Source organism: Nannospalax galili, unplaced genomic scaffold, assembly GCF_000622305.1.
Source record: "Nannospalax galili isolate Female #2095 unplaced genomic scaffold, S.galili_v1.0 scaffold1805, whole genome shotgun sequence".
Taxonomy (NCBI): domain Eukaryota; kingdom Metazoa; phylum Chordata; class Mammalia; order Rodentia; family Spalacidae; genus Nannospalax; species Nannospalax galili.
The window spans coordinates 236,343-247,908 of record NW_008352317.1 but is presented as its reverse complement, the minus strand read 5'-3'; the positions used below and the strand labels follow the sequence as shown (position 1 = coordinate 247,908).

Sequence of the window (11,566 nt, the reverse complement as noted above, 5' to 3'; positions counted from 1 at the left end):
AGGTTACATGAGGTCATAAGGGCAGAATCCTGATCCATCACGACTAGCATCCTTATAAGAGACAGAAGTACACACCAAGGAAAGACCATGGAGGATACAGAAAGAAGGCTGTCTTCTGCAAGCCAGAGAATGCTGAAGCCAAACTGTCTTGAAATCTTGACCTTGAACTTCCAGAACTGTGAGAAAATATATTTCTGTTGTTTAAGTTATTCAGTCTGTTCATTTTGTTATGGCAGTTCCAACAGACTAATAACAATATGCAACACATTTACAATAGGTATACAATAAACCCAGGAATGTGGAATGTACATTGTTTGCTAAATTTTTTTTTTTGGCCTAACACCTGAAAAAGCTATTGACAATAAAGTGTGTGTGTGTATACATACACACACACACACACACACACACACACACACACATATATATATTTTTTTTCTTTGAGACTATAGCCCCAACTGGCCTGGTCACTATGTAGACCAGGTTGGCCTGGATCTCTGGCTCCTAAGTGCTGGAATTAAAGACATGCACCACCACATCCAGCTTCTAACAAACCATTTCAGTATGCAGAACTTAATGGCCTCTTGGACAAACACCCCATCTCACTTCAAGGGTAAAGACAGTACTAAAATCAGTAAAACACACTGCAGGTTTCTTAAGAACAAACAATCAGTACTGTTCCTTCAGAATATGTTTATTTGCTACAGCAAGTTAAGGCCCTATAACCCTTATCTCAAAGATCCTCTAGGCCTGGAGTCTCACATTCTACTGCACACCCATCCCAATGGCCATGAAGAACTGAGTATTTCCATGTGGAAGAGGTTCCCAGCATCCTTGGCCTGAGGATGAGGGCAGTGCTCAGTATCTGTATTTTGTTGAGTAGTCCTTGGGAGACACCACCAGACCCCGGCCTTTGCGGGCACCACGGTACACGGTCTCTATGATGTCAACCATCTCTTGCTTGTCTTCCATGGCCCAGTTGATCTTGTTATTGTTGCCAGTGCCCAAGTCAATCATGATGTGCTTGTTTCTGAAAAAAGCAAAGAGCACCAATATTCAGAAAGAATTCCAAAGATATGCCCTCAAGCTCTCACGCTCCTATTAAAGGCACAGATAATCCAAAGAGACCACAACTCAAAAAAAAAAAAAAAAAAGGATGCAAATGCTAAATAATTTCCAAGAAATGCAACGTTCTTTCTGTGCTCTGTATTTCCTGTGCATTCACATCTTACACTGTAAAGGGCAAAGGACAGGTGCATCACTTGGAAAAACAAATGGTTTCCCAGAGGATTGCACTAATTTTCTAGAGAGAGCAATGTGTAAGCTTTTCATGCTCTGTTTATGGGCATTTGATACAGATTTTACCAAAAGCTCAACTGTGTGTTGATCATTGCATTCATTCATGGCTATGACCAGGAAGCAGATAGCCCCTTAGACATTTATCTTCTAGAGGATAGGGACCTGTATGTGCACTTTCTGAGATAAAGATGCTAACCTGCTGCACTTGCACAAATGTCCCCAGGTTTGCTAAAGATCAATTTTTAGTTGTTTAACTTTCCACTACCACAAAATCACACACTTGGCTTCAGCTACAGTCCATGATCACACTCCAGTGGGTCTCAGAGCAGCTAACAGGCTAGCTTCTGTGTCAAACACTCACTTTCAGGATAACATTTCATGTCCTCGACTGGCCTAGGAATTTGTAAATGAATACTGGCATCTCTTCCTGCATATATACACATCAGACCTGTTGGGTTCTATGGCTTACTCTCTTGCCCACAAGTACTGAGTGCCCTTGCACCCCACAGAACTACTTCATGCTGGACTTCAGTTGTCACCTTGCTACACCTGGGAAAAAGAAACTTCAATTGGGGAATTTTCCTCTATTGAATTGAAATGTGTACATTTTCTTGATTTTTGAGCTACCACTGTGGTAGCACCACTGTGAGTGGTACTAGCCCTGGGCAGGTGGTCCTGGGCTGGGTCCTGGTCCTGGGTCCAGCCAAGAAGCAAGCCAGTAAGCAGCATTCCTCTGTGGTCTCTGCTTCAGTTCCTACTTTGCTTAAGTTTCAGCCTTGGCATCCCTCAATGGTAGACTGTCACTTGGAAGAATAAGATACAATAAACCCTGCTGGGCGTGGCAGCACACATGTTTAGTTCCAGCACTTGGGAGGTAGAGGCAGACCAATCTCTGTGAGTTCCAGGACAGCTGGGGCTACATGGAGACCCTGTCTCAAAAAGACCAGAAAATTTTTTTTTTTTTTCTACTCAAGCTGGTTTGGGTTTTTGGGTTTTTTTGTTTTTTTTTTTTTCCATCAATAAAAAGCAAACTATGTCCTTCACACCTGGCAGTTCTGTGTGATTTAGACAGGCATCTTTGGTATTTATGTCTCCAAATAAAATATCTGTCCCCTAGTGTCTGTGTCTGTGTACTTAGCTGTCTCTTCTATCAAAGTTCTGTGAGAAGAAGAACCTGGCTTATCTCACTCTACCTCCCAGTGCTAGGCAGTGAAACCTCGTGGGCACTTAGTGTACGTATTTGTACATATGGTGACTACTCATGCTACCTGTTTTAGAATTCTGGGTTGCAGAAGGAAGAGGGAGTATTGTCTTCTGAGTATACCTGTGGTCCTAAAGATCTCAAATACATAAAGTGTGCTCCTGTCAACACATCAACACTGTTTCCCACATCCTTTTTCCTTGCCTATTACTGTGTCTCTAGCCCCTAAGATGGCCCTTCTGTTCCACTGAAGTGATAACCTTGCTTCTCAAAAGAAAGGGGATTCTAGTTATAGAATGGGAATCATTGTGTACCACAGTTGTATGAAAAGTAGAACTTGTCAGTGATAAATTTCAAAAAAAGTCTTGGGGTGCTGCCTGCTTTCTTCCAGTGAAAGAAGAGAAATAAGTTGGGAAAAGAACAGTTAAATTCTCATCCTCTCCAGATGGTAAGATGCTGAAATCCAGTAATGGCAGCTGAACATGTAGCACAGAGAAAGGACAAGGACATGGCCATTGGACCTCATGCTGAAATGTGGAAAGATCACTCAGACACAGGAGACAACAGTGGCTGTGCCCCACAGTCCTCTCAACCCACAGGAGGTACTCAAAGCTGAGAGCATCATCTCTTGTTGCTCATCTTCCACTGGGTAGTAGAAGATACCTACATTTGCCTTACATCCTCAAACTGCAAAGGACAGAAAGGACAGTGCAAGGAGAATGGCCTTCAATGAAGCTGCAAAAGGGTGACACCATTAAGTTACAAATATAGACCATAAAGAGAGGGACTTGGGCAGACCCCTTCCCACAGGCAGCAGAGCTAGGAGGGTAATCTCAGGCCTTACTCCCTAACAAGTTTGCCCAGCCTTACAGGGCGTGGGGGCCCTCCTTTTTTCTATCCATTCCCCTACTCCCACCCCTTTGAGGCAAACTGCTCCCTGGGCCTGTCCAGTCACCCTGGAGTCTTATAAAGACAATATTAAGTCAATGATGTACTTAACAAGTGAGTTATATTTTAAACTGATAAGAACAGATACTACACTTGATCTTAGCCAAAGGGCCAAAAAGCGCTAACAAGTGAGTTATATTTTAAAAGGTTTTTTGTCAACAGATTTCACTTGAAAGTATCTTAATGTCATTAAGAATGTCTTCCATTCAATTATACTTCATGTAACTTTCTGGACAGTATTTCAAAAGGACAATTTGTTACTTAGTGAATGGTAAAACTGGAATTGTTACTTTGTACCAACAGACTTCACTCTAAACAAAAGAATCTGTCTCATTAAACTTCCAAACTAACAATATTCCATTTAAGTAAATTTAAAATAACATACCTGAAGAAAAACATGACAGTGCATGGGTCATATAACTCATACATTTTGTTGAAGTCAGGTACTTCTGTAATATCCACAAGATAAATAACTGCAAAATTTTTAACCTAAAAAAGAGATTTGAAGGAAAAAAAAAAACAAAACCTAAAATAAAAAGTTGATTTGGCTTTCATTTCATAAAAGCAAATTAAAACAAGAATTTGTGTTAACTGTACAATTTTTTGGAACGAGTTAATATTTTCCCACAGAGCTGACAAAGGAAAACAGCATGATGCTGTCAGGGCCCTGATCAATGGCTACTTGCAGCCCTCTGGAGAGTCATTTAGGAACTAGTTAAACTTGTCTCAAGCAGCAAGTTAATAGAGTCCTGAAACCGTCTATAACCATATTATTCCTACTACCTACCAAGGAGCCACATGAACTTTTACAAGTTTGTACTTTGACGAATACTCATTATATGTATTAACCACAGGCTCTAAGCATGAGTGTTGTTACGTGGCACTAACAGTTACTATCCCAAGTACTGAATTTCCTATAATTTGTTCCCTATAAAATCCAAATTCATCAGTTTAGGAAAAAAAAAAAAATCATGAAAAATTTAAGAGACTAAAATCACCTTCAAACCCATACTCAGCTGTGAATGTTGTTAATATTTTTGCTATGTTTTGTCCTACCTTTTTCTGGGTACATTTTAAATATTTATACTGTTCTGCCTGATGGCTAAGGGCTGGGATTATAGGCATGCATAACCATACCTGGTTTTCTGTAGCACTGGGGCTGAACCCAGCACTCTGTGCATGTTAGGCAAACACTCTACCAGCTGAGTTACATCCTTAGCCTCCACCTCTACCACAGCTTTTATAGCTGCATGTTATTCTATCAAATGGCTGTGTCACTATTTTACCACTCTTTGGTGATTTTCTTCCTGAGCTTGTAGGACTAACAATTATCCCACTATGCATACTACCTTTAAATTTATGTGGTACTTCATTTCCAAAGGATGATTCCTAAAACTCTGAGGCAGAGTGTAGTGTGTTCCTTAAAAACACTCTATGCCCTGAATAAACTTATACATACCACTGTTGAACTGTGGCCCTGAGGAGTCTTGAGTCCTGACCCCAAAACTGAGAAGTGACTTATCTGGAAAGAGGGTCACTGCAGATGAAGAGTCAAGATGAGGTTAGGGTTAGGAGGTGGGCCACCAATCTATCATGACCGCTACCTTTATAGGGACAGAGTTACATGACAGACATGGGGAACAAGGACTAGAAGATGAGTCTACAAGCTGAAGAAGCCAGAGACAGCTGGTTATTACCAGAAATGATACTGACCAGCCAATCAATCTATCTACTTTCCCTCCTCCCTTTTTGAAAAACCTGCTTTGTATTATTATTATTATTATTATTATTATTATTGGGTGTGCACCACAGAATGCTATGAAGGTCAGAGGACAATTCTCAGGAGTCAGTTTTCTCCTACCATCAGTTCTTCGGAAACTCAGGCCATCAGACTTATGTGGTAAGTTCTTTTACAGGAGAAACCATCTTGCTGCCACCAACTTTTTATTCTTTAACAGTGTCTCATTTAATCTTCACAAGAACTGTGAAAGGCTATACCCTTAGAGAGAATAAGTCACTAGCTAGCTCAAGGTCATACAAGAGTATATATCCACGTCTGATCGCAAGTTCTTTCCTAAATTGCTTTATAATACCCCTGAAGTATCAATATTGTTGATTCAATATTCATTTACCTTAGTTGGAGACTAAAGATGGCTCAACAGGTAAGGATGCTTACCACCAAACCTGACAACCTCAGTTGAAACTCTGGAACCCACATGGTAGAGAACCAACTCACACAAGCTGTCCTCTGACCACGTGTGTTGTGGCACATGCACGCACACACACAGTGAACACACACACACAAAATGTAAAAGGGGCAAAGAAAAAAAAAATTTAACCCTAGACCAAAACAAGATTTTCTGTATATTTTGGGTTATCTGATAGGTCTTGATTATATAGCAGACTGGCCTCAAATTTGCTCCGTAGTCCAAGTTGACCTCAAAGTTGGGATACTTCTGACTCAGCCTCCTGAGTGCTGGTTATTACAGGTATGTGCTACCATACCTGGCTAAGAATACCTTGATTTTTTTTCCTTTTGTGGTACTGGCCTCTTGCACATTAGGCAACAGGATACTATAGAGCTACACCCCCAGCTCTTTTTCTATTTAAAAAAATTTTATTATTTTTATGTGTATGAGTGCACTGCCTGCATGTATGTGAGTGCACCCGTGTCATGCAATGCTAAAGGTCAGAAGAGGGCATTGGATTCCCCTGGAACTAGAGTTAAGGACAGTTCGTAGCCACCATGTGGGTGCTGGGAATTGAACCCGGGTCCTCTGCAAGAGCAGTCAGTGCTCTTAACCACTGAGCCATCTCTCCAGCCCCTTTTTGTATTTTCATTTTGAAATGGGCTCTAAGTTTTCCAGAATGACTTTGAACTCACTTTGTTGCCCAGGCAGGCCCTGAACTTGTGATCCTCCTACCTCAGCTTCCCAAGTGCTAGGATTACAGGCATGCACCATCAGGCCCAGTTCTTTTATTTACTATGACTAAGAAAGACTCTTAAAACCCTATCAGTTGGCCTGGGGAAACAGCCTAGTGGTAGAGTGTTTGCTACATGTGCAAAGCCCTAGGCTCATCACCTGTACTGCAAAGCAAATGAAAACATATCACCTGGGGATGTAGTTCAGTGGTAGAGCACCTGCCTAGCATAAGCAAGGCCCTGGGTTCAAATCTGAGCACCACAAAAAACTATCTCTACTCCCAAAATAGTTTATGGGTAAATAACATGTTATCTGGGATCTGCTTTCAATGCTGCAGCATAAAAAGATGAAGGCTAGAGAATACCACACTGGCAAATACTGTAACTGTTGAAGTTGATAGAGTACTCCATGCCACTCTGTTGGTAATATTAAAAAAACTAGTAAGGAAATTAAAACTAGCATTGTAAAGTGACAGAAAGTTTACACTTAACAAGGACTCCACTAGTCTTCCATCTTCGGTGGAGAGGATCTTAAACTCTTACACGGCACATTATGCATGGGCTTCACTATCTACATGTCATGGCACATACTGGATGTAGGCCTCCTGTGTGCAAGTCTTAGCACACAAGGAATATGTGCCTCACTGTGTACATCTCATACTACATGAGGGATGTGTGCTTTCCCATCTATGAATCACCTCAGAAACCCTCAATGCCATGCCCTCACATGGGGTGTCTGCCTCTTGGTGGGATCTCACTCTCAGTGAACACTATTTCTGAAACTGTTTTCCCATAGCACTGTTGTTGAGACTATTGGTCATGAGGACCCAGTTTTCACAGCTAACAATTTCTGGTCTTATTTTAAAATAAAATAGCTCAATTCAGAAAATACGGAAGCCGAGACCATGAACAATTAAGAGGATTAGGAATGGAACCCAATTTCATTCTCTTCAGTGTCTTGCTCAGGATCAAACACATACTATAAATACTAACCACATAACCTTATCAATTTGGGGTCATTTAGTAATCAAGGAAAGCAACTGAAACGAATGCTAGCTCGAAGATACAAGTGTTCCTCCTGGGCCTTCAAGCTTGATCTGGCTCACCATCCACCCCCTGCAAATTCCACGTCAAATTCACATATTTTAGGAACGTATGAACATTTATTTTACTACAGACTGGCTCAGAGTATTTGAGAATCTACATGTGCAAAGAACTTTGCACTCATTAATTCTAATTCTTTGAACAGCCTTAGCGACCTTAATTTATATAGAGACTAAGACTCAGAAAGATCATGTGGCATCAAGCCACATGGGAAGCAGCAGCGCCAATACCTGACCCAGGTCTGCCCCAAGCCCATCCTCTAGATGAGATTTTCCAAGCAGAGTCATAGGGAATTTTTCTGCCTGAAGAGGCAGAGGGAGGAATCATGGAGGGCAGGAATCATTCAGGTAGAGAATTCAACCCATAAAGACAAAGACACAAGCCAAGTTCCAAATCTAGCTCCTAGACAAGAAAGCAGAGTGTAGAACTCTCTTCCTGGAGAGCCAGACTACAAGAGCCTACACATTGTGAGGCTGGGCTGAGGAGGCATCCAAGTGCTCACTTGTACAAACTCAGCTTGGGAAAACTGAACACCTGGACAAAAGCGCTAAGGTGGTGCTTGGCAAGAACCTGGGGCTGAACCAAAGGGAACAAGATTAGGGAGGCTACCTCAAGTTCACCATTTGCTTCTAGCAGGGCCCAAGCCAGCCAAGGTAGTGCTGATGTTAGGGCTTCCGCTTTAGTGCAGAAGCCCCTTACAGCTGAGAACATGAAAGAGAGGGGCAAGGCACAAAGGGAAAGGCAGGATCAGAAATCCACATAGGGAATGAGAGGTTCACTTTGGTGATAGAACAAGTATTTACTATGAGTTAAGTCTCCAGCATCAAAAGCCAATCAATAAGAACATCAAGATAGGTAAGTCTAAGAAAGGAACTGTGTTGAGGCCATAGAGAGCTTTAGTCAGGTAAGACTGAAAAGCTCTGACTGTGGTTCCTGGATGGTCATAGTGCCAGTGCAAGACAGAGCAGGAGCTGCATACACACTGGAGCTCTGATGAGAGGGGCATTAGTGGACAACTCAGGAGAGGTGTGGCTGTGAAAACACAGGGCAAGTCCCTGAAGATCCTGGGAGACAAGACAGAAGGGCTGAACACGTATAGGAGGAATGGCATCTCTTCAGGCCCCCACTCCCCTCTTCTTGGTGAAACAAGAAATTTATGAAAAGAGGTGAGCCTAGTGGGCAATGTGGATCACCCCAGTTGAGTGCTATTCTCATGGTTCTGCGGGGCATTGAGATGAGGAGCCAGGGGGAGAAAAGGGGTGAAAAGCATTCACAGCAGAATTCCAGTTTGCTGGCAGAAATTAGCCTTCCAAATTTTAAAGTTCTGTCAATATCCATGTGCCACTAAGCAGAGATACTCCATTACTTCACATGCTTTACAGCAAAGTTATCATTTAAAATAGTTATCAATATTATTGCAAAAAACAAGAAGTAACTGTCTCTTACAGCACTAACAATCCAATGAAAGGTCAGAGCCTGTGGAAATTATTTACTCAGTAGACTCTCAGGTCCCCAAGTGAAAATGGAAACTGACAGAAGAACCGTATCGCTCGAAAATGAAGTATTTCACCTATTTTATAAATGAGGACACACATTCTAATGACTTCACGTAATTTTTACACTAAATACTAGTTTATAGTAAAACTTTCAGAAATAGGTCAGTAAAGAAAAGAGAGCTGTAGGGCTGGAGAGATGGCTCAGCAGTTAAGAGCACTGACTGTTCTTGCAGAGGACCTGGATTCGATTCCCAGCACCCACATGATGGCTACGAACCATCCTTAACTCCAGTTCCAGGGGAATCCAACGTCCTCTTCTGACCTCCACAGTATTGCACGACACAGGTGTACTCACATACATACAGGCAATACGCTCACACACATAAAATAAAAACACTAAATATATTAAAAAAGACAGCTGCAGCCGGGCGTGGTGGTGCACACTTTTAGTCCCAGCACTTGGGAGGCACAAGCAGGCGGATCTCTGTGAGTTCAAGGCCAGCCTGATCTACATAGTGAGTTCAGGTCAGCTGGGACTACAGGGAGACCCTGTCTCAAAAAGACAAAAAATAAAAAATAAAAAAGACAGCTGTAACTGACACCATGGTGCCTTTTACCTTCCTCTCTCAGCATTGTGGCGTGGCTCTTCAGATCAACACGCAACCTCTAAGGGAGGAATCTGTTACCTCCAGAGTGACCTTAGAACCAATCCCAAAGCACCAGGAAATGCTTAGTAACCAATGAACTTCTACAACAGATGTATTTCTTTTTCATACTTTTATTTTTTCAGGTTAGAGACTGCAACTTAATTACTGCTTGTCCTTTTAAAATCTTCAACTTCTGCTTGTGTGCAAGTCCACTATTTGTCACCTTCTCCCACCGGGAAAGGGAAAAATTCTTCCTCAAAGTGGAGGACAGGACATATGCAGTTTCCAGAGAAAGCAAGAGTAGGTAACATCCACCAGAAAAGAGGGAGGGGCCATGAGGACTAACTTGATGCTCAGCTTGGACACTATTCCAAGAATGAAAACCCAGATAAATAATGGCAACACTGAAAGCTGGGGAGCTTCCAGAGTCATCCTGCTTCCCATTTGGCATTGTTAAGAGGGAACCTGTAGGGTAACCACAATCCAGTGACTGCTAACAAAATAATGGCAGGAGAGTGTGAGCCAAGGAAGGTTCTGTCACGGCAGTCCTCAGGCTTCCTTGGCTCTTACACAGCAGGTTCTGTGTCCAGGTATGCCTTCAGGATCACAGCAGGGTACATGGAAGGTGGCTATTGAAAGCTGAAAATGGCAAGTCATTCAGGTCAATCTGAGATGATCCCAAAGCAGATACTGCAGAGCAGTTCAGGTGAAAAATGTGGCTGAAATGCAAGCTGTGGTGCTCAAGCAGGACCTATGAGGCAGAATCCAAGTCCTGCGAGCTGTCCTGGACATCAGTGCTGTCTTTGCTGTCACTGCCACTGTCATTTCCAGCCAGGTTTTCCTGCTCACAGGCCTCTTCAGAACCAGGAAGAGTGTTGCCCTGAGTGTCCTGGTTCTCCCTGGAGCCCAGAACCACGTATCTGCTCTTCTTCAGCACCATCTGCCGTCTCAGCTCATCTGCCATCTGGGAGAGATCACGCTTCATAGCGTAAGCATCCTCCCCATCTGCATAGTACTTGGGCTCTACCTCACTAACCTGGAAGTTGAGGGTGTTAGAATAAAGGTGCAAGGCTGCCCGGTTACTCTTCCTGACATGCAGAGACACATACTTAGCACTAAAATTCTCAATCATGGCCCGCGAGGCCTGATCCATTAGCTTCTGAGCCAGGCCAAGGCGCCGGTGTGAACGTTTCACAGCCAGTGAGGTGATATGACCATGGGGGACATCATCAGGGTCCTCCTCCATTTTGGCCAGGACATAGCCCACAATCTTCCCATCTTCGTCCTCAGCAATGTAGGAGAGCTGGGGCCAGGATAGGCCATGGTAGAAATAGTATTTCATCTGGTAATTCTCAGGAAGGCAAAGGAGGTTGCAGTGTTGCATGTTCATCAGGTCATCTGGCCCAGCACGGCGGATGTTCATTTTGGCGGCAGGAAGAAACCCTGTCAGACTGCGGAGAACCAGAGAGGATGCCACGGACCACAAGCGACACCAACAGCTTTAAAACAGCTGGGATATCCAAACAGGGCTCATAAAAGATGAGGAAGATCTCCCACTAGCTTCCATTTCTTTTCGGCGATGCTGTACAGAACCTCGTCCATCTTCATGCAGGTGGGGTCCCAGTCGTGTCCAAAATGAATGATGACCACACAGTCTGTCTTCCTCCAAGAGAATGGCCTGTTCTACCTGCCAGCCATTGTGTAGATTTGTGAGCATGTACAACATCTTGAGTGGGCCTGCACGGCAGGGTACCGTGAGCCGCCTTGTGTGCATTCAAGCAGCTGGATCAACTGATCTTCCCAGCCACAATAACATTTTCAAAGAAAATATTTATTGAAAATAATTCACCTAATAAATGCTAATCCACTTTTCTCAGAAATATGCACTTCCAGATGTGTCCTTCCAGTTCTTTCGCTATACTTTTATCTATGTGTGTACCTGTAAAGAGAG

At 42.9% G+C, this 11,566-nt stretch overlaps 2 protein-coding genes and 1 pseudogene across 4 annotated transcripts in view; all 3 read right to left on the bottom strand.

Moving 5' to 3' along the window:
- Positions 1-670: 670 nt before the first annotated feature.
- Txnl4a (thioredoxin like 4A) overlaps positions 671-11,566 on the bottom strand; it is a 16,763-nt gene continuing 5,867 nt past the window's right edge. The window contains exons 1-3 of one of the 3 annotated variants that reach the window (XM_017802258.2): positions 11,116-11,247; positions 3,831-3,934; positions 671-1,027 (exon numbers count right to left, since the gene is read on the bottom strand). In XM_017802258.2, the coding sequence (XP_017657747.1) occupies positions 856-1,027; positions 3,831-3,874 (216 nt within the window). In that variant the 5' untranslated portion in view covers positions 3,875-3,934; positions 11,116-11,247 and the 3' untranslated portion in view covers positions 671-855. Of the gene's footprint in view, positions 1,028-3,830; positions 3,937-4,904; positions 4,926-11,115; positions 11,248-11,566 lie in introns of those variants that run through there. The other 2 variants (XM_029554161.1, XM_017802256.2) reach the window with 2 other exon arrangements.
- LOC115067015 lies at positions 3,454-3,568 on the bottom strand (annotated as a pseudogene).
- On the bottom strand, positions 10,245-11,118 carry LOC103746971 (N-alpha-acetyltransferase 11). Its single transcript, XM_008849250.3, has one exon. The coding sequence runs from the start codon at positions 11,036-11,038 to the stop codon at positions 10,367-10,369; it is 672 nt and encodes a 223-aa protein (XP_008847472.1). The 5' UTR covers positions 11,039-11,118; the 3' UTR covers positions 10,245-10,366.

Excerpts from the sequence above, each read along its gene's own strand:
- LOC103746971 (XM_008849250.3), bottom strand. The coding sequence starts at position 11,038 with ATGAACATCCGCCGTGCTGGGCCAGATGACCTGATGAACATGCAACAC.